This window comes from Lepisosteus oculatus, chromosome 3, assembly GCF_040954835.1.
Source record: "Lepisosteus oculatus isolate fLepOcu1 chromosome 3, fLepOcu1.hap2, whole genome shotgun sequence".
Taxonomy (NCBI): Eukaryota; Metazoa; Chordata; class Actinopteri; order Semionotiformes; family Lepisosteidae; genus Lepisosteus; species Lepisosteus oculatus.
This window is the reverse complement of record NC_090698.1, coordinates 20,608,954-20,632,881: the sequence shown is the minus strand read 5'-3', so window position 1 is coordinate 20,632,881 and position 23,928 is coordinate 20,608,954. Positions and strand designations below refer to the sequence as shown.

General features: G+C 36.3%; 1 protein-coding gene across 1 annotated transcript in view; it reads right to left on the bottom strand.

Annotated features, from left to right (window-relative positions):
• Positions 1-23,406, bottom strand: part of prlra (prolactin receptor a) — a 42,027-nt gene extending 18,621 nt beyond the window's left edge. Inside the window, exons 1-3 of the mRNA XM_015338890.2 lie at positions 23,203-23,406; positions 6,132-6,239; positions 4,460-4,592 (exon numbers count right to left, since the gene is read on the bottom strand). Coding sequence (XP_015194376.2) covers positions 4,460-4,592; positions 6,132-6,198 — 200 coding nt within the window. The 5' untranslated portion in view covers positions 6,199-6,239; positions 23,203-23,406. The remainder of the gene's footprint in view (positions 1-4,459; positions 4,593-6,131; positions 6,240-23,202) is intronic.
• Positions 23,407-23,928: the final 522 nt, after the last annotated feature.

Below are 23,928 nucleotides of genomic sequence, written 5' to 3'. Positions count from 1 at the left end.
GTGCGGTGACCCTGGTGACCCCTACAATACTTCCGGAAGGACTAGAGATTCCAAGAACAAAGGGAATACCCATTACTTGCATTCACGGGGACACCAAAGACTATCCGACGGTCGAATTGAGCATCTCTACAGAACAGGGGACCTACCGCTCAACGGTAGGAGTAGTTGAGCAGTTGCCATACCCTGTCATACTGGGACGAGACTGTCCCCATTTCCTCCAGATTTGGAACACGATCCAATCAGCTAGGCCAAGACCCATCCCCTGGCCGGAAGACAGTGGTGACGACCCTGATGAGACGGACCCACAAGAAAGCGGAACTGAACTTGGAGTTGAGTTTGGAAATATGGAACTACCGAACTGGGAACCCCCAGAACGTCGGGGTAAGTTTGGGACAGCCCAACTAGAAGATGGGAACTTGAAACATGCGTGGGGACATGTCAGGAAAATTGATGGGGAGTGGTGTACTGATCCTAACACAGTGAGTTACCCATATTTTATGACAAAGAATAATCTCCTTTATCAAGTGCAGCAGAAGGGACATAAATGTTATTGTTCCCTTAGTGAAAGAAAACCTGGAGAAAGCCCAGGCTCAACAACAACAAATTTATAATAGGGGAGCAGTTGCGAGGGAATTTCAGATTGGGGACAGAGTACTGGTGCTAGTTCCAACCCCAGAGTGTAAATTCTTGGCATCCTGGCAGGGACCTTATGAAGTGGTGGAAAAGGTGGGGCCAGTCAACTATAAGGTCAAGCAACATGACAGAAGACGGCAGCATCAAATCTACCACGTCAATTTGCTGAAAAAATGGCATGGCTCCGAAGTTCTGCTCACCCACTTTTCCCCAGACCCGCTGGAAGAAGAAACGGGTGCGGTAGCCATGGGAGACCTGGCTCCGGCACAAAAACAGGAACTACAAGAATTCCTGTCCCAAAACAAAGATGTTTTTTCCCGGACACCTGGTCGAACCCACCTTATACAACATAAGATCGTCACGGAACCGGGGAAAAAGGTAAGGCTACCCCCGTATCGAGTACCAGAAGCCAAAAGGAAACTGATTAAAGAAGAGGTGGTTAAAAAGCTGGAGATGGGAATAATCGAGGAATCCCATAGTGAGTGGGCTAGCCCGATAGTTCTGATCCCCAAGCCGGATGGAACTATCCGATTTTGCAACAATTTCAAAAGGTTAAATGAGATCTCGCGGTTTGATGCATACCCCATGCCCCGTATAGATGAACTAATTGAGCAATTAGGTAACGCTCGATACATCAGCACCCTTGATCTTACGAAGGGATATTGGCAAGTGCCGCTGGCCAAAGAAGATAAAGCCAAAACCGCTTTTGCCACACCTGAAGGACTATATCAATATAGGGTCCTACCCTTCGGTTTGCATGGCGCGCCCGCAACATTCCAAAGATTGGAATTCTGAGACCGTATCGGGATTTTGAACCCGCCTACTTGGATGACGTTGTAATCCATAGCATGACCTGGGAACAACATCTATATCACCTGGAAGCAGTGACTGGAGCATTGCGAGCAGCAGGATTAACGGCCAACCCAAATAAATGTTGTCTGGGGGCTAGGGAAGCCAATTACCTGGGTTATACGATCGGGAGAGGATTGATCATGCCCCAAGATCAAAAGTACAATTAATCAAGAACTGGCCCAAACCAGCTACCAAGAAGCAAATTCGAACGTTTGTGGGACTAGCAAGTTACTATCGGCGTTTCATCCCAGGGTTTGCAGCCATGGCCGCCCCTCTACACGATCTGATGAAGATGAGCTGTCCGGAGAAAATAAAATGGACCGACGTGGAAGAGAGGGCTTTCCAAGACTTAAAAGCAGCTCTCACTTCTCAACCCGTCTTACAGGTACCAGACTTCAGTAAGCCTTTCATGGTACAAACTGATGCTTCAGACACTGGGATTGGAGCCATACTGTCGCAGGAGATTGAAGGACTGGAGCATCCTATTCTGTATATCAGCCGTAAGTTGAATCCGGCCGAAAAACACTATTCCACGATAGAGAAAGAATGTCTAGCAATCAAATGGGCCCTAGACTATTTGAAGTATTATTTATTGGGAAGACAATTTATATTATACACAGATCATGCGCCATTAACATGGATGTTACAAAATATGGATAAAAACGATAGAATTACGCGGTGGGGTCTTAGTCTGCAAAGATTTCAATTTCAGACGTTCTATGGACCCGGAAGGAAACAAGGAAATGTAGATGCCCTCTCCCGAATGCACTGTTTGTTTTTTTTCTAGATCGCCCGAGGTCGGGGCTGATCTCAGGGGGAGGGAATGTAAGAGGACACGGGGAAGGGTCATCTCTAACAGGTACTTCCGAAACGAAATGCTGAAAATGCTAGAGATGGACCTTAGCGAGATGGCGGACAAAAAGAATCAGCTGACTAGAAGATGGAAAGGGTCTACCTTAAGAGACAACGAGACACAGCTGAGACGCATTAATAATTTGAATGTCTTTTATCCTAATGCGTAAATTAATAGCTATAGCTTAATTGTCATAATTTTAAAATAAAACATTTAGTTGCCAAAACAAGATAGTTACAGCATATAAAACATTTACTTTGCATTCAATATATCAGTTGTGTTATATTTGTGTAAAATAGCATGATTTATCACCATTGCTGTGTGATCCAGTTATTTGTTATGTGCTACCTTAACAGTAACACAGAAGTCACAAAGTACACTGTTCATTTAAGAAAGGCAACACAGTTTAGCGCTGGAGCATTGGATTCAATTCCAGGGGTGATGCCTTTGTGGAGTTTGTATGTTCTCTTTGTGTTTGTGTGGGTTTCCTCTGAGTGGTCCAGTTTCCTACCACAGTCCAAAGACATCCTGGTAGGTTAATTGGCTCCTGAAAATTGTCCCTATGTGTGCCTTGCACCTGTTGCTTGTTGAGATAGGCTAGGGCTCCCACATGAACCTGTACTGGAATGAGTGGTTAGAAAATGGATAGATGGAAAATGATATATATATATAACAAAACATCTTTTAATTGGATCTAGATTTTTGGAATATTTATTCATGGTTTGTACATGGAAGAAGTCTATTGGAAAGGGACCCGGGGTTTATAATGTAAGGCCCACTGCCAAATATAGATACTTGCACTAGCTAGAATTGTTTTTTTACATTCCACAAAGCTGATCAGTCTGTCCGTTTAGGCATATACTGTACACATATTAAGTCCTTGAATATGAAATACTGTTTTGGCCTCCCCATTCCATATATTATAACTGTCACAATACTGTATTTGTGAATGGCACAACTGGTGTAGATATCTGTACACTTTAAGCATGCAAATGACTCATAGAAACATGTTTCTGCTTGGATATAAGGAATGGCTGTCAAACTGGTTTGCTTCTCTTTCTCATGTGTGCTGGGGGAAGGGCAGGGTGTGTTGTCATTTTCAACCTATTCAGCAGGTCTGTATGATAAAGTAAACTTTTACATACAATATTAGCTTATTACAATGCAGTATGTATCTATCCTTAAAAACATGCATATGGATATGTGTGTACTCATATATATATATACTGTATTTATGTAGTGCATTTTGTAGAAAATCTTAAACTTTAGAATACAAACAGATTTAATGTCTTGTCGTCACCTTGAAAGAAGCAAGCTTGTCAGATTTACTGAGCTGAATTATCTCACCATCCTGCTTTGATTTTATTGTACGAAGTAATTGAACCCAGTAGCCTCATTATTTACATACGTCTGCACCTGGCATTAAATATGTTTGGTTAAACAGTGACCACATGCAAAATCTAAAAAAGAAAAGGAGTGTCACAACCTTTCTAAAGCAAAGCTAAGAGCCCTACTGCATTAGTCTTTACAACACAAATGAGAAAACACTGTACTGACTGTGTTCCTGACTGCAGATGAACAGAGATTTATTCACTTTTAACTAAGAGTCCCACATGACAAACAGATTAAGACTAAAAAAGACCTGTCATTTTTTTAACTCCCCTGCATATGAACCCAAATGAATTTTAATCGATCTCCCCAGATGGATTCCATGATAGATTTATGAATTTGCAATAAATATGCCTTAGCACCCTACTGCCTGAAAATAACATCAAATCTGTAAGGCACTGCAGTTTTGAAATCACCCCTATTGTAACTTTATTTAACAGTCTCTAGTAAATAGGGGCAACATGGGAAAGATTCATAGAGCCCTTTAAGAAGACTGACACTTCTAATTAGCTGGAAAAAAAGTTATTTATTTCAACATTTCATTTGCTTCAGCATAACAAAGGGTGTTATCTGGATTTGAATTGTGAATGCAGCCTTGCAGTTTAAGCAAAAAAGCCAACTGTGAGCTTCATATGAGTGTAAAATAGTAATCAAATAAGTAAGCTTATGGTCTCATTTTTCTTTAAGGAAAATTACCAGTAAAACAGAATTATAGATTTTAAACTGACTCACCCCTCTTTTTTGTAATATAGAGAGTAGTTGGTAGGCAACCCTCCAGCAGATCCCGGTTCCCACCAGCAGGTGAAAGTCTCCTTTTCTGGTGATCTGCAACCAAGCAATACCGGCTTCCCAGGAGGCTCGTGACCTGACACAACAGCAGGGAGAAGGTACAATCGGTTAACATACAACAGCAGTTTTACATCAATTTTCATAGATGTTACATCGTTGAGTGCAAAGGTTATCCAAAGACAACCGGTACTATAGGAGAACACTGGTGTACCAACAATGCATTTATTATATTACACTGTGAAAATATAAGAACTTGAGATACAATTCTGATGTGTCTATTGTGTTTCAAAATGATTAGCCTCTGAATATTGATTAAAACAGATGATGAAATCAATCAATTTCTTTAGAGCTGGGGAGGGCAATGCAGGAACTGGAGGGCTAGTGTGGCTGTAGATTTTCTAAATAATGCACCAGCACTTGAAGAGCTGGGAGAAGTTGTTAAATTGGTCCCATTAAGCCAATAAAGAGCTGAGCTGAAATGAAAGCCCGCAGACACATGCCCTCCGGGACCAGGACTGCCCACCACTGCTTTAGAGAGTTGGTTATCACAAAGTCTGCCACTATGGAAAAGACCAATGATTGACATAATTGTAAAACTGGTGGTAGAGAAATTATCTGTATTAAAGATAAATGTTTAATTAGATTGCAGATTTCTCAAAGGCAATTAGTGTTACAGATGAAGATGACAGTGCTGTGGAAGACAAAATGCAACGTCTTGGGCAGTGAATGGTCCATATATTGGTGCATTCTTATAATTAAAGACTTTAATACATCATCTGTAGAGCTCAAAAAGTTCATTTGCCATACCTGTTCATTTGCCATACTGTACAGGATAACGATTTAGCAATCAAAATATTTATGCCTTCTTGTTGCCAGTTAAAATGATTTTACAGGCTGAACTAAGCAATCAAATATCTATAATTTCTTCTCTTACTGAACAAATACTTTGTGTTGAAAAATGCAATTAAGTATAATTCTTAGCAAATATCCAGGGGTTGTTTAAGTGGTTTCACCAACAATATATTTAACTTCCCTTGCTATTAAAAGTACAATGATCTGTATCTCTTATTTTATACTTTCAGTTTTATATCATAAAGAAACAAACAACTATTTGCTCTTAAGGAAGTTGGCGACTTTGAGTCAAAACTGTGCTACAGTACATTATGGTACAACATCAAAGAATGTGTCAGCCCTTCAATTGTACTCCCAGTATATGACAGTGATGTGCAGTTATGTACTACAGCAGTATTTTTCCCTATATTTCAATGAAACACCTCAGAGAGGAAAGTACTACTTTATTGCAAACATTATTTCATTCTTATTAATAATGAATCATATTCATAATTACAAATAAAAAAATATTAATTTTATTTTTAAAATTACATTTTGCTAAATTAAATGCAAGGATCCTCTACAGTATGATAGTAAAGGCTTGCTTGTGCATTAGTTCATTGTGCGCCAGTAAGTGTTCATGTTCACAATACTGTACTATTTAAAAAAAACATTATAGCTCATTAATACCTATTTCTCACAATTACAAATTAACAGACAAAAAACCCCACTGTTCTGCATGCACATTAAGTGTAGACACTAAGTATTTCTAATTGATGCTTACCAGTACTCTTCTGAAATACAATGAAGAGCAAACAGAGAATCAAAGTGGATCCTGAAGTTCTGCACATCTTTCCTCTTCTTTTGAAGGTTCCCCACAATAAAGATTACACTAAAAAAGTGTGAAAGAAAAAAAAAAACAATTAACATTTAAAAGAGTCTTCAGTATTGACATATAAGGAGAATTTACTTCTCTTTACACACTCACACTCAACACTCTTGTATAAACCGACATTACCAGATCACAAATATTCAAAAAGCCATGGAAACCTTCAGTGTTTGCAATAGAAACAAGGCATATTGTAGACAACAACCTTGGTACATGTATAAACAAAACCTCACTTGAAATGGCTTGTTTGTGGTAAATGGAACAACACTTTATTAGTAGATTATGCACAGCTTTTTTAAAAAAAACATTCTATTCTGTGCTTCTTTCGTATTCATATTTCTGGCTCTTTCAGAACTGCATTTGACCATGAAAGATGATCCACAAACAGGCCACACTGTGAAACAAAACATCCAGAAGGTTGATCATATATTATGTCTTAGATACCTGTATGTATAATGTTTCTTTGCAAGTCAAATATTTTCTCCAATGAAATAAAGAGGTTAAATAAATGCTGAAATTCAAGCCTAAATTTCCCCTTTACTTTAGAATAGGGTATTTTGGTTTTACTTCAGAAGTCTACATGAACAGGCTCAACAACATCTACATGATTCAAGTGGTTTCCCCACAGTGGAAGAACTTGATCATAACTCTTTCAGACTGAACCCACAGTGATGTATATCACTTTATTTTAGAAACAAAGTGTTCCTGTTCCTGTTTAATGTGACCCATCACAAAAACCTGTGGGCACAGGTTAAAGGCAAAGCCATCATGTGCGGTTGACAATGACTAATGACAGTAAAGAGTAAACAATGACAAATGACATAAAAAAGACCTCATAACGTGTGCACTGCATGTCCATTGAAATCCTTGGAGAGAAAAAAAAATCCCAAGAAAACTGCATAGGCTGCAGCTTATCATAGATCCTGATGACAAAGTCTCAGGTGGGCTCTACAAATGTTTCCCTTGGCTGAAAAAAACCATTCGTTTTTATTTTTTTAATATGTTGTGCAAATTATATAAACATTAAACATTAAATAAAACCACTACAGCTTAGTTTAAGGTGGTGAAGATAGCCTCATTGCTACGTACAGTACAATTAGTCTAACATTCAAAACCAATTTATCCATTATTACAAATGTAAGGCAAATTAAGATGGATGATAATGACTGACACTTACATAAGAATACATTAAGGAAAACAAACATATATGGAATTGTTGTGCCTTAACCCATATTGTGTAAAGAGATCTTTTTTATTAAAATATGTCTGAAGGGATAAAGATAAAGCAAGTGTCTACTATGAAAATTAAACATGGCTGTTATTAGCTTTTGCAAATGAATGAGTGTTTGAACAAATATTTAACAGATTTAATATGGAAATTCTGTTTGTCCCATCAACAGTAATATCCCAGATTTAATTTCCACCTTTGTCTTACGTCTTTGTGTTGAATCCTTCCAAGCTAACGGGATTTATAAATTAAGGTGGAGGCCAAAAATGAGCACAGGATTCAATTTCTGTGTTTATATCACCACAAGCTTTGATATGTCAGTTTCCAAACATTATTGAGTTTCCTGTGAATCTATATTATCTAGTTCAACACTCTAATGCTATTTAAAAAAACAGGTACCTTCAGCTGATAAAAAACATCTGCAAAGTACTTAATTGCACAATCTTTTTAGTGTTTTCACTGTAGCCATTCATATCTTGGACCTCACCTTTAACAGACTGCTTATGCCTTAATCTGTAGCAACATTTATCTCTAGTTACCATATCATTAGACCTTTCTCGTGTTTTGTCCGTCTAGTTTCCTATAGTTCCTATAGTTTCTAACTCCAGTGTTTTGTTTTCATGTTTGCTCACAAAGGGTACTGTTTCATGATTTGTTTATCATGAAAAATCAGCCACCAAAAGTTTCAATAACCACAGTAAGCTAGACAATCCATAGCAACAAACAAGGTTTCTGTCAAACTTTTTAAAGATGCCAATCTTTAAGACATGACCGGTCAAACCCTGTAAATATTCTGACAGTGACAGACACTCCTTGTTTTCATCAGACGCATCTCAAAGTCTTTCATTAACCAGGCTTTCATTCTGACTTAATACAACATTGTTGGTGAAATCAGTTCAAATAAAATATTAACAACTACGTCCATTCAGAGGCTTCACACATCAGTTCAGACATCACATGCCAACAGAAATCTGAACAGCCTCTACATTCTCTATTCCAACTCCTAAGGAAATCTTCAACAGGTTCAATGGTTTACTGACATTTTTTAACCTCCATTGAACTTTAACTGAAACTTAATCTGTGATGTTGTCTAGCATTATAGATGACGTTCTACCAAGCCCGAAGTACCTGCATGTTCATTTGCCATACCTACAAACCTGGCAAGTGTGACATGAAAGTATTTTGTATGTCAAAAGGATATTTTTTAATTGTTACAAATGAAAAGCATTTTAAATACACGTACACAGAAATATTATTTTACCCAAACAAGCTATTTTCCAAGAGGAATGATGTATTTCAGGGTGTGTGCTTGTTCTTTGGTTAATACTGTCTTTCACATCCCAGATGTTACATTGTACCAGCATGAAACCGTTAATTCCTTAATGTACCTTTCCAGTACACCTTTCCTTTTTATATGGCTTGTACAGTACATTTCAGAGAATATCTGCATTCTCAGATGTCAGATGCATTGCTTCCATGCTGGTACTAAGGTGGTAGCATTACTGTATGTTGAACTGATAGTGAGGGAATCTCGGCAGGCGTGCTCAGTCCATTGCAGGGCACACAGAAACAAACATGCACACACTCACACCAGGGCCAGTCGCTCTAGAAGCCAATTAACTATTGCTAACTACTGTAAATATGAAAGAAAATGGCATGCAATATAGGTAGTACAAAAATGTGTCTGTATTGCTTCATTCTGCAGTAGGCTCAGAACTTTTTGAACTTGTACAAATAGGAGTCAGAAGAATACACTGGTTATTCTCATTCCATAAGCAATGACTTTTTTGTGTAAAAAACAGACTATATACAGTATTTGAGATGAAGAACAAACGACACATTAAAATCAAAGAGAAAGCAACTTTAGTTTAGACTTTAGTCACAAGTCCCACATCAACGGGACTGAAGTGGAAAGGGTCAGTAACTTCAAATTCCTTGGTGTTCATATCACCGAGGACCTCACATGGTCTCTCAACACCACTTGTCTGATTAAGAAAGTGCAACAGGTCCTGTACTTCCTAAGACGGTTTGAAGAAGGCTAAGATATGTCCCCAGATCCTCACTAACTTTTACAGATGCACTACAGAAAGCACAATGACAGATTGCATCACAATGTGGTTTGGCAACTGCAGTTTTCCTGACCGCAAAGCCCTATAGTGGGTGATGAAAACTGCCCAGTCCATCATTAGGGTTGCCCTCCCATCCATACAGGACATTTATGACAGACGGTGCTTGCGGAAAGCTCTAAGGATCATCAAAGACCCCACACACCCCAGACTGTTTGACCCTCTACCATCAGAAAAATGGTACCGGAGCATCCAGACCCGGACTACCAGACTCAGAGACAGTTTTTACCCCCACACTATCAAACTATTAAACTCCCAGCCTCTCTCACGCACGATCTGAACCCTTACAGTGGCTTCTCCTTTTATCATAACTCTAACACATCTCTACCTCACATGTCAAGATGTTCACTCCCCATAATTTTCTATCCTTTATTTAATTCTGTTGATGTATGATTCCGCACATCTGATGCATGTCACCTGTTTCCTGTTGTTGTTTTGCACATTATCTGTTGTTGTGTTGCATATTGCCTGTTGATGCTTGGCACATTGCCTGTTGTCTCTGTCTTTCTTATACAATTGTATTGTTGTTTTTTGTACTGCTTGCCATCTGAGAGATAGCTAAATAGCATTTCGTTATACCATATACAGTACCTGTGTATGGGTATAATGACAATAAACTTGACACTTGAATAACACCACAGATGTTCCAGCTGGAATAGACTGAACATCTGATTACATAACAGATTATGTCATTACAGACACATTCAGAAGGACTGCTTTGTCCAAATCTGTCTTTAGATTACTCACAATCTGCATTTCCAATGTCCTGAGGTCTGGAATCCTTTATCGCACCTTCACAATCTGAACAGTTTATAATTTAAAGGTCTGCAGTTTAGTCACTTACCTTGGTTTTATATTAATCAGAATTTTTTCTAACAATTTACATATTATTTTCCTATTGTTAATTTTAATTTACCTTATCTGCAATCATTGTTTTAGCAGTAAGAAATTGGATTCTATGACATGAATAATTGGTACTTTTAATACCCCATAAAACCAGAAACTGAAAAGTAAACTCCAACAAGGGTTACCATTGCTTAAAATACTATTTACAGTATATACATATATTTAATTATTGCCACATAATTTCAATTCCTGATGTGAACATTAACTCCCTTCACAGTAAAATACAGGTCTATTTAAGTTAATAAGCATTAATAAGTAAAGGTAATACATTTTAAAAGATAAAATGGAAAAAAATCAAGCTAACTTACAGTTTGAATAAAATGCTAATTTTTGTTTCTCTGTAGAGCATAGAAGAAGGACTTCAATTAAACCAAATGCAGAAAAAGGAATCTACAGATAAGAAGAACTGTATCCAATTAATTGGAAACCAGTAAATTGATCTAACATTTTAACTCGCTTTTCCATGTACTTGCATTAGCTTTATTAAAAAATTATTCTTTGTGAAATACTCTGACTTGTTTGACCTCAAGCATTTCTCAGTTGAATGAACACATCATAATGGTGATCAAAACCCAGACTGGAATTAACAATTAATACAGGGGGTGTTATAATAATAGCTAACGAAATAGTTTCCCTCTGCCTAATACATAATAATACCTTTTATGAAGATGTACTGCAGACAACTGATAATGTACATAATCCTGCCTTCCTACAACAAATACTGTTATGTGTTAAGGATTCACATTTTATGATGACAAAAAGTGCAGCATAATTAAGAAAATCTGATAATTTTAATGAATGGCACCTAATCTGAAATTACCTTTCACAGTCTGTTTCACATCATGAGTAAGTAGTGTTTTTGCTTAGGAATATGATTTGTTCTTTTAAAAAAAGCTCTGGCTGTGCTTGTGACATACTGTATATGGTAATGCATCTTAAAATTTAAACTGACAATTTAATATTTACCATTGCTGCCATTTACTGATTTTGTATACATTAGTAAAAACCCCAAGCCCCAATGATCACTTTATAAAAAATAAAATTAATTAATATTAAAATCATCTGAAGTTCATAGGGGTGACAAGGAGTTACTGAGCACTTTAGGGTACTTTATAATTCTCAATGTGTAATTCTTTCCCGTAAATACTACATTTTTAAGGCAGTAAGTAGCAGAGAATTTTATGAAATCAGAACCACTCTTTCATGTTATTATTTTGACCTTTTTATGACCAGTCATGGCTGGACAGCATTTTCATTTCATGGTGACTTTTGACCTTAATCAAATAAATATACATCATTAATTGTATTCATCTACTTCTCGATTAAAATGTTTATATTTAACACAGGAAAACCTTCTGGATTGGTATTTCCAGCTGTGACTAAGGACACACATGCTAGAGTCAAGCAGGCACCTGGACAGACAAAAATCTACAGGTTCTAGCAAACATGTATAGTACTTTCAACAAGGACATTTTCTGGAAATTTAGAATCCATTTCAGGTTTCTGATCATTGCACCTGTTTAGATCACTGAACAGATAGCAGAATTAACAGGGAGGTACACTGGTTCAGTCTGTAAGCATCTGACATTGCTCTTGCAATCACAAAAGGTCAGAAACAAATTAAAAACATTTGTTATGATCCACTGTACAGTACCATAAACGACACCAATACCAATAGTACCAATACTACAATAAACTAAATTCCATTTTAATTGATTATCTGTTGGTACAACAATATCAGAACCATAACTCGTGCTTTTCCATGGTCCTTTGATTTAGACAAGGGTGCTGATCTGATCATTGGCATTAGAGATAAAATGAAGGACTGCGGCTCTCCTGAGTATGACCAGCTGATGTAATGCTGTTCGCCTGAGCTGTTAAGCTGAGAAAGTGCAAGTGACGGTGACATTTTGCATCAACAAGACAGTGGGTCAACACCAGCCCTTCACCCACTCACGACTCACTGTCTATTTACGTTGGCCTCTGATACTTAATTCCGTATTAAAACAAAACTAAATGCATGTGAAATAATCAGATGTTTGGGATCTTTCATGCAAAGGGACAGACATTGTCTTGAAGTATCATTATTTCAAAAGCACATAGGAACAAAGGAAACCAACACTAACTTCTATTCATTAAACACAGATCATTATCACAAAAGGTTAACCTCCACCTGCAATTTCAGTCTGACAAATGAAAACTGATTCCATTAGGTTTGCATGTTTTTTGGTTTTTGTAGCTTTCTTATCCAGTGAATTATGAACATCTACTGTACCCTGCAGGTATATGAATGTCATTAGAAGAAAATAAAGAATTTCACTCTGACATTACAGAGCAGGCTACAAGAAAATTAAAGACCTTAAATCTCAAATTGTGTCCAGTTAACACAAGCACTTAGTTATGCTATCAGTGAAACTGTATTCTTACATCACATTATGCAGAATGTGCTTCTTTCAGAGCACAGCATGGGTTCAAGACCACTTTCATTAAATCATACTAAATGTCCACGTACAGTATGACTGTTTCTGTTTGCACTAAGCACAGGCAATATTAATATTGTGGCATTTCAGTCTGTATCTACAAGATTTGAAAAATGTATTACAAGCATGATTTTGTTTTACCTCAAATATCCTTACATATCTATTTTATAAGTAGTTGAACTCTTTACATCTGGAGTACACAAAAGTCTGTATACACGAGGAAGTGTGAACATTTGTACACATGCTATGCTCATTGTTCTGTTAATCCAGGGAAAGCCAGACTGTCGTGGATGAATATAATGCACATTTTTGTACCCCATTAATACTTAGAATCAGCTACAAGCATAGATCATGTTGAAGTGGCTAGTATTAAAATACATACAGGTACTGTAGGTGGTACTGTAAGTACTGGTGGTTCACTTTTAAAATTAAACTATTGATAAAGATTAAATACATAAAATAATTGTAGTTTTTTGGGACAGCTTTGACTATTAAAATACCACAACCATGTATGCGTTAAAAGTGGAATTAAATGTAAACTAGTGGAAGTAAACTAATTATGTATCTTCCACTCACTAACTACTGCTGCCCTCATCAAACAGCTGAGCTACACTAATTAGTGAAAAAATTACTACTCTACAGCATCTGCTGGGACTACACTCTTAGTCTGAGATTATGAAAGATATAAAAAATGTGCATGCTTTACTTAGTCGTAACACTAAGTAAATTAAAAGAAAATATGCACTTTCAAAAACAGAGGAAACACATCACCCTAAACAACATTTCTATTGTGTTTATTGATTCAAATTGATCAATTGCAGTATTCAAATAACAATTCTAGCAAGAAATCTATAAAGCATTTTTGAGTTTACTAATATAAATCATACCCGTGTGTATTACTTGAAGGTGGAATAACACTCTAATCAATGACAGTATTGCTGATTACTATATGATTACTATATTTTATAACCACTTCATCCAATTCAGGGTCACTGGGGAGCAGAAGCCTATCCTAGCAAAGCTATGGGTGCAAGGCAGGATACACCCTAGAGGCCAATCCACTGCAGGGCACATACTGTACAGGCACAAACATAAACACACACTCTCACCAAGGCCAGTTTTCCCAGAAGCCTGTAAACCCTTCAGTATTTCTTTGGAATGTGGGAGGAAACCAGAGGACCTGGAGGAAACCCACACAAACAAGGAGAGAACAAACAAACTTTATGCTGATAGCACCCCAGGAACTGAACCCAGGGGCCCGGCACTAGGAGGCAGCAAAGCTAACTACTGTGCCACCACACCGCCTGTAATTTATATAATTATTAGAAAATTTGTTCTTAACATTGCTCACTGAAAATAGTAATAATCAGTAAGGGAATGCTATCTCAGTATAATCTGACATGAAGTCGTTTGATAATTAATGAGCTTTGTAGATCAGGAAGTGTATAGAAAAGTCTTCATTAGATAATTAATAATTAAGTAGCTGGGAGTTGATGCACTGAAGAACATTATCCCTCTGGCTTTCTGGCCCTGGAATATCTCACCTGGAAGGATTTTACAAAAACAAAAAGAAAAGAAACAATAGAAAAACATGGTAGCTGCTGTCTCTTCTATCCCAGCTCTGAAACCTAAAGAAAATATGAGTTTTGATTCAGTTTAAAAAACAAAGCAAAACTTGAGAGTTTTGTTTAAACAAATTCTTAATGCTTGTGGAATTCTTGAAAATGACATTTTGCGTACAAAAACAATGTCATATAGTTAACTAACAGGAGTCATCACCTTCTTCCCTTGGCTTGTAACTTTTTATTGCATAACTGATTTGCATTATATTACTTTACTGCATTACAATTTAAAAGGGAAATTGTCACCTTTCCTACAGATGCAGACTTTTCCAGAAAGCCTGTATTTAAGAACATCTTAATCCATCAGGCTCTCCCAGGTTTCCCATCAATCTTAAATTGTTTTAAAAGGCAGAACACTTATAGACACTCTAAGAGACTGCAGAGATCAAATTATCAAAATACTGTGGTCTAAAAATGTTTACTGTCTTTCCTGACCACACAGAAAATCTAAAATTTGGACTCAGTTTGACATTGAGGAAAACAGTTTAAATCAAAGATGGCATTAAAATATCTAGGAAGATTTTATCATTGTAAATCTAATTTCTGAAGGCAGGTTCAGACATCAGAATGAAAAAAGAAAGCAGCCTAGTGGGACACACAAATGAGGCTTTAAGACAATAAAACTGAAAATGAAAACTGGCTAGTAGTTCTTATGTCATCCAATAGTATTTGGACCACATTCTTGCCTTTAAGTATTTTTTTCCCATTAATAAAATTAAGGTTAAATAAAATGAAATAGAAGCTATTTCACAAACTGCATATTCTTCAGGATGTAGCAGTTAAATTTCGTCAGTATTTTTGAGTAGATTCTTTAATCTATAATTGACTAAAAATGAAACACTTTCAGATATGCAGGTTTTTACAAATTCCTTACAGATATTGATTTTGTATGTTTATAAGGAAATGTAACATATGTGTGATATTGTTTATTTTCCTTGCAAAACCTATTTGATTCTTATTTACTTGTTAGTGACAGAACCTGTTCTGAAGACCTTGACCTTCATGGCAGGAACTGTGAGAACATAGAGCCACTGTAAAATGACAGAATGCTGTAACATTATCCTTTGGTTACAGGCAACGCAGGTTCTGCTTTCACAGGTTGTGACATCATTTAACGCACAAGCAATGAATTATTTAGACAATATGGCTGTATGGTGCTCTTTCTGCTCGATATTTAATGCCTTAGATTGGTTGTGAGGTGTGAAAAGAAACAAAGCACCATATATTCTACAACCACTGTAAACCACTGACTTCAAAGTCTACAGTTTCTTAACTAGCAGCACCACTGAACCTGTTGACCTGCGTACAGTACATAGCCTGCTTATTCTTACAGTACTTCAAGTCAAATTTAATTAACCAGACATCTGTGTACATTTGGCAAAAAAGCAGTTTAATATACTGACGTTGTTTGACTCCTACCAAAAAAAAAACAAATTCACCTTTTGTCCTTAAAACTATTTATTTTCAATTGCGCAATATTCACACATTTGTCCAAATTAGAAAACTATCTACCACTAAAATATCTGAGGATAATTTATTTAATGCACATTATTCCATATATTAATTATTGCCATTATAAAATATTTCTAGATTGTTTATTGTCATTCCTTAACAATACAAAATATAAAAAAGTATAAAAAAATATCAAGAGTATTTTTAGTGTCTCAAAACATGTAGTGACAGGACAATGCTTTATTGGCTAGACTACAGAGACTCACATACTGAAGTCGGAGTACAAGGTGAAATTTATACCAGTTATCAGACTTATGATTACAGACATTTGTGGTGAGTGATATATCTCTCCCAGAAATTGACAAGCAGTGTGCACTTATCTCATGGGAGCTAATCTCTGTAATAAGGTAAACACTCAACACAATGTCAATGGTGCTAGATGCTGATATCATTGGAATACAGGAAGCTCAGGTATTTACAACGGTGGTTTTGTTGGGGATCTTCGATTTTAGCATTTATTTCAATTAAAATAACCATAAGGTAATTAAAAACACTAAAGTTTTTGCTAATTACAAAACAAAGAGAATTATGTACATGTCCCTCAGTCCTGCAGTTTCACAGTTTAGCCTCAGGTTGATTTATTAGTGTTGTGGCTCTATATTGCCTACGGTTAAATAAGGTTATATTTTAAAGTATTTTAATATTCTTCTCTGCAGAATAAATCGAGACATACAAAGTCTACAACAATCAAAAGTACAATGTTTAAAATCATCATACTTATTCACTAACAAAATAACATTTTAAAGTCAGGGGGCAGCAAATACTTTTCACTAAAAGGAGATCTAGTGAAGACTCAATAAGTGTTTAATACTGTTAAAAGGTAGATAAGTTCGTGGAAAATAAAAAAAACTGTCTAAAGTAAACTTCCAAAACCTAATTCCAACTGCTCTCAAAAGGCTATGTGTTGACTTTGTATTAAATTGTCCAGATTATTTGGACATTCTGATTCTATAGAAGATAGATCTGTAGTCTTTTGGTTAATCAACAATAACCTTTTGGCATTTGATGCAGAATTAATTTCTAAATCACCATACATACCATACATTTTAAAGAATGTAAAGAATGAGACTCACGTATTATCCTATGCAGTCTCCCGTAATACAAGTTCTGAAGAAAACTGTTAAGTGAGAAGTAGTCAAGCAGATTTATTTAGGCAAAAAGAGAACTTTAGAAAAAAATTAATTCTCACATAGAATGACAATTTAAGTCCTGGGTAATTCAGAGTCCCATGTACAGGTTTCCACATACTATAAAATTGTAAAATTGCCTAGCTTTTATGCAATCATAACATTTGTTAAAATAACTTTTCTTTAAAAAGCTTCCAGTCTAAGGTGGTATACACTCTTTATATCACTCTTTTCCTGATATAGACTGTAAAGAGCTTCTGTTTTCTTTTCACCATTTTCACAGAATGTTCCAGTACAATGTCTTAATCCTTCATTTTTCCTTTTCTGCCTGTATAACTTAAAACTTTATATTTCAATAACTCTCACATAGACGTGCAAACATAAACATAACGTATATGAATATCAATAGTAATTGAGAATCTTTAATCACTCAGAGAAACCTTTTCAGCTTCCACTGTGCAAAATGAGATCTCTGCCCTCATGCTGGGCTCTTTTAAAAAAACCTGTTAAACAAGTTACACACTTCAAGGCTGAATTATTTTACAGTAGTCTTTCTCATGGCCTTGTACAGAACATTTAGGTCAATACATAGATTATTGTATTTTCCTTTCTTCAGAAAAAGCTCTTTTACAGATTTAAAATAAAAGCACTTAGACCATGTAGAGAAGAGCTCATTTTCAATGCCTTTTTGTTGTAGTTTTAAGATTCTTATAACTATGATCCATAAACTAAGATTTCATCTTACTGGCTAAATTCCACTCTGGGCTTGAACAGACTGGTCTACCCAGTTTCCCCCTTAATTCAGCTGAAGAAAAAATTCTCCCTTCTGTACCTAATCTGCTCTGTAGTGACTGTTGTGCATCAACCAGATGGATGCTGCACTTCAGTGATGAACATAGGGGGCCACATGTACTGTATACATAAATGATTTTGGATATTTTGGAATAAAAAGGGCTATGTGAGTTCATTTTACAAATGGATCAGTCTCAAAAACCCACACTTCAAGTTAGCTCATAACACAGGTCTCCCGCCTCCATTGACCTTGACCTCCAGTTCTGACTCATGAGAGACAGAAAGCCCTCCGGAAATCTAAGAGAGGGAGGTCAACCATCCTGAGCTGCAAACTACTTGTTGGTTCATGTATAATTTAAAACCAGCTCCAGAATGTAGAAAACTCAAATCAAATGCAGACACTGAGATGAAAGTAATGATTATTAATGGATATGACGATTTTAACACCTTAACTGCACAGACATATACTGTATACTATATTTCACTCCTCGACTCTAAAGTCACTCTTTCTGATTGGCTCCAAAAATTATTCAACAAAGTACCAAAACGACTTACAATTCCACAGGCGTTATTAACTGAATGAGTGGTGCAGTTATAGAAGCTTGAGTAACTCCACAGTTAAACCCTGCAGTTGGCTCAAATACAAATACAGTTTATCACCTGAGATTTCCTGAAGGTCATTCAGAATTGTCCTTACATTAGAAAAGCCAAAGAGCAGATGTCAAGAACATATAGCAAGAGTAAACGCTGTTGTGCAAGGACATTATACAGAACTTCCTTACAGGTGAACAATGAAAAAATAAATAAATCTGATTTCTGTAAAAACAAAATCTCAAACTACAATAATTCACTGTTAACAATTTCATTTAGCCTTTTTTTACTGATCAAATGTGTCATTTTACTATACTAATTTCTTAGATTTTGTAGAAAGTTAATGAATTATATTCATAGCTATTCATACAGAATTACTGTATATTAGTTATGCTATGAAAGCTATGAAAACTTAGGCCTACAATGGCTGTTAAACTAAAACGCATACATATATAAGTACATACAAGTACATAAGTACAGACAATGTACATACGACTTAAAATATTAATATACGCAACAGTGAAACCATTAAAGATCATTTTTAACCACAGCATCAATGGAAAGTCTTAGCATAACTCGTTAATACAGTGCATTAAAGTGTAAACATATTTTTAGTACCATTATGACAAAAACAGTTATATTATCTTCAATTATATTGTACCTAAAAAGAGCCATCATAAATACTGTAATATCTGGTCCTAACAGCACACTTTCAAGGCTCAGACTAGACCTTACAAGGTCAAAATAATATCACATGAGAAATAAAGTGCCTTTCAGTATCTGCATAGGTACAGTTAAGGCAACTACATAGAAACACTAAAGTCCTCCCTTCTATCACAAAATTCCTAATGGATGAAACATTTCCTAATTTGAGCTTGCACTCTTCTGTATCAAAAAAGAATTTGTTACTGTTTTTGTCAAGAAAGAAAGCTCAGACTTAGATTTCTATAATAGTTTGTTTTGTCTGCAGAGTGGTGACACAATGGAATAAGTGTGATTACTAAAGAGCTACTGTGCACCAATGAAAGCATTCACTTCTGTTGACACCCATACATAGTCCAATAGGTATCGTGTAGCTCTGAGAGCAGCAGACAGGTCAATGTTTTACAACCACCCCATGATTTAAAGGTAAGGTATCTTTAGTATAGTACAACCCATGTCAGAGCTGTATGCCTGTTTCATTCCGTACCGAAACCCCGCGAACATCACAGTTTATAAATATTTTTTAGGCTTCTGTTTTTTCTTTTCACAAAATTGTTGCAGGCATCATGCTGGACCAGGGGACAGGAATGCTACCTCACAGCACTGGTGCCCTGGGTTCAATTCTAGACCCTGGGAATCTGTGTAGTTTGTATGTTCTCCTTGTGTTTGCGTGGGCTTCCTCCGGGTGCTCTGGCTTCCTCTCACAGTCCAAAGAAATAAATTGTCTTCTGAGAAGCCTGGGCCAGGTGTGACTGTGAGTCCATGCTTGTGTCTGCATTTGCCCTGCAAAGCACTGGTGTTCTGTCCAGGGTGTATTCTGCCCTGCACCCATTGCACATTGCTTGCCTGGGATAGTCTATGGCTCCCCTGGAGCCTAAGTTGTAGATTCCATACTGTGTTATTTAATGGAACTATGAAAACAGTAAATGGAACAAATATACTTCACGTAACAAAACACTGACTGATGGCTGAAATTACAGTATTCCATTAACTAATGACTTACTACAGGGAGGCCATCACATTATATCATAGTAGCTTTACTTATTTTCTCTTTAAGAGCACAAATACTCTTTTTGGGGACAATGGAAACAAAGCCTTGTACATCTGTTTTAGGCAACCCTTTCTTCGTAATGTATGATAATAAAGACAGGAATAAATATTCTATTTATTTACTACACACGCATACATAGTCTTTCATAAGTCAAATGTGTGAATTCAGTCTTTTTTTAACAACACTGAATGCTATAACGCATCTTTCTAAACAAATGGGATACTGCTCAGCATTATGAAAATGCCAAAATAAAGGAATTAAGTGAAGAGGAAAAAACAAGTTTCTTTCCTAGGGGATCTCCCAGGTTACAAGGGCAAAGCTGGTTATGTGCTCTAGATGCACAGCCCAGACTGCTGCAAAAAGGTTTAAAGAGTACAAATCCCATACATTAGAAAGAAACAATGCCTCCCTAGTGAGAGGGCACACACGTATACAGTGGATTAATTTCATATTGTTGGTACCACTGAAACATATTCTTTAGAAAGTCAGTATGGAGTTTGCATGGAGTTGCAGAAAGTGGGCTAAAGTCTACTAACAGGGGAGGTCTCCCTGTTTAAAAATAAACAACAAAAATGAAGCATAAATAACCTATACATCTTCTCACCACTTGAGAATGAATTACTCTCAGCTGTTTCATTCACCATTTATTTCATTCATGATAAATGTTCAGAAGAAGAAATAACAAGATATTGTTATCTGGAGAGACGCAACAATGACAAGAGACTGGAAGCAGAGACAGTGTACAACACAGGAAAAACATACCCGTAAAACAGGGAAGATGGCTCAACAAATGAAATCTGCCAAATGAAAAACATTCAGCCAGTACCAAAAATACCTATCAAATAATTGTTAATGTCAACTAGCACCAAAAATATCTATTAAAACATTCACATTTTCTACATAATTTATCTGTAAAAAAGTTGACAGATGCAGATAAACGGTCAATAACAGAACTACTATATATATGCAGCCCTTCCAATTCTCTCCACTACAAGACTGATACAATCAGCAGTGTAACTGCTAAACCGATTCTGCTAATTATTCATTAAATAATTACAGAACTATATCTTCTAATATGCAGCAACTGAGTAGATTTAATGCGCAGACTAGCCAGGGTGTGTTGCATTGTACTGTATAACTCTTGCACATCATTTCCTGCAAATACTGTATAAATGTAAGTAATTTCATGACATACGTCCACCTGTTTAATTCTGTAATAGTTCTAGGCCAGTACAATGACATACATCACTCACTGAGAGAAATGAGGCTTGCCTTTTAAAGTAAATTTATAAGTGAGCAGAAAAAAATGTACACTTTGGTGTTGAATATTTCAAGAAATTCCTCCTCAAATTAATGTCACAAGGACATCACATCAGGTATCATATACTGTACATGTCTCTACTTAGCAGAAACACTTTTTAAATATAAAGTGCTGGAAGACTTAGCCACTCTTTAAACTTTGTATTATTTTTTCTGACAGTATACAAGCACACTTCAAAAACTTCAAATCAATTCAACTGCAAAATATTTCCGTCACATTATAGGCAGCCTTGCCAAAAACAGCCACATGAAATGCTAATAAACTCACATATCATATTCACATTCTCAGGCTCAGAAAATTAAGAGCAATGGGATATTAATGAAAACACTGTTTCCACCTTATTATTAAGCCTGGCGGCATACTGTAGCTATGATAAAGTACCTGATAAATTGCACATCATTACTGCATAATATGTACAGTTTTATAAGGTTAATATGTAGCTGCATACAAGGAAGGAACGCTACATTTACTCAAGGATAAATACATTAAAACTTTCAGGAAAGCAGAAGTGGTGAAAGTTTATTATAGGTTTCCAAGAAATTTATTACACTCTTCAATGAAATGTACATTCATGTGTGATGTATAAAGACACAGCACTACTCAAAGAAAGGAGGACTGACATTTTTTAGTATTTTAAAACGGAATCCTTTCGATAATATAATTCTGATGGTGGATATAATAATAATACACAACAGATAAAATAATTTTATTTGTAGTTTTCTGCGAAATTCCTCATCAGAGAGCCTTTTTTAGAACTAGACTAAACCAAAATAGGGCAGACCTCTCCGTTTTTTTCTGCATGATGAAATGAATATTAATCATAAATAATAACAAAAAGCAACAACAACAAAACCTACATAATCTGCAAACAACAAAATAAAAGAGGTGAGTACCATTTAAGGTGTAACTAAGGTGTAAAACACTTCCTGCTTTGGAAGACAGGTACTGTAAGTTAATGTGAAGGTCATAACGTTCAAATGTCGCTCCTTAAAAACAGATACCTACACTATTAAGCCCTTAGGAGATTAAAACTGTCAGTTTGATGAACTACTGGTAGATCTACTACTTGTCTTGGAAACAATCGTATTAAAGAAAAGCGTATTAGCATAAACATACCATTTTTAGTTTCCATAAAACACATTTTAGTAATGGATGTATGGTAACATCATGACAACATAAACTATTTAAGTGAACTACCTTAAAAATGTTCAGCACTGTGTAATTGTGTTTACTTTTCCCATATAGTACTCAACCACAGCTTGAATGCGCGCAAACTCATCTCCATCTCCAGCAGTCGTGAAGACAACTAGGAAGATAATAAACTTGGCTAAAGCTACGTTTATGCTGGCATAAGTAAACACAAAACCTCAGTCAGAAGTAAATATAATTTTCAAACATCCGCTTAGAATATCTACACACTGCTGGTGACACTAGTAATTGCCAGAGAAGTTTCCATTCATATGACAAACAAAATCAAATAAAAACAAGCACCCTACAGACACACTCACCTGTCTTTCACACGGGGCATCAATAAAATCCCGGTGAGTGTTTAAATTACCTCCCCTACCATACTTGCCTGAATCACACAAAAAGGCAAGGTATTAGAAGGCTATCTATAGCTTGGTAATTCCAATGGAAACTGGACTGTCTCGCTGCTGCTCCTTTACTCGATCTCAAGTCACACACTGAGCGACTCCCATGTCAGGTCCCAGCCCCCGCACAGCTTCTGGTGCGGGAGGAGTCGGTGAAGCCACAAACCCACAGTGAACCACTCCTCTTTCATCACTCCACCCTCCGGCTTTCAGAAAGCTTTTCAAATCCAGGGCAGCAAGCTGCAGTATGCCGTTGCTAAGACTGTATCATAAATATATATATATATTCTTTATGCGCTTTCTTTTGAGTGCAGACTGTCGTCGCAGAGAGCTTTTTTCTTTCTTGTTTAGGTTATCTCCGGGTTAGTACTAAATCACCCAAGGCTTCGGTGAATTAAGCAATCTTTATGAATTATAAAAAGAGGAATATTGTACAGTATGTGTACGAAGGTTTCAAATTTGCTTTTGATGCTTCTGACAAAACATTACTGTTAAACGTAATGCATTTAATAAATAATAATAAATTACCTATGACCAGCCAACTCTGCGAACATCAAATAAGTAAACACACCGTAACCGGAGGGAAATTATTGTGAACACCCAATATTATCATATTTACGTGGGATACTAGTCCTGTGTTGT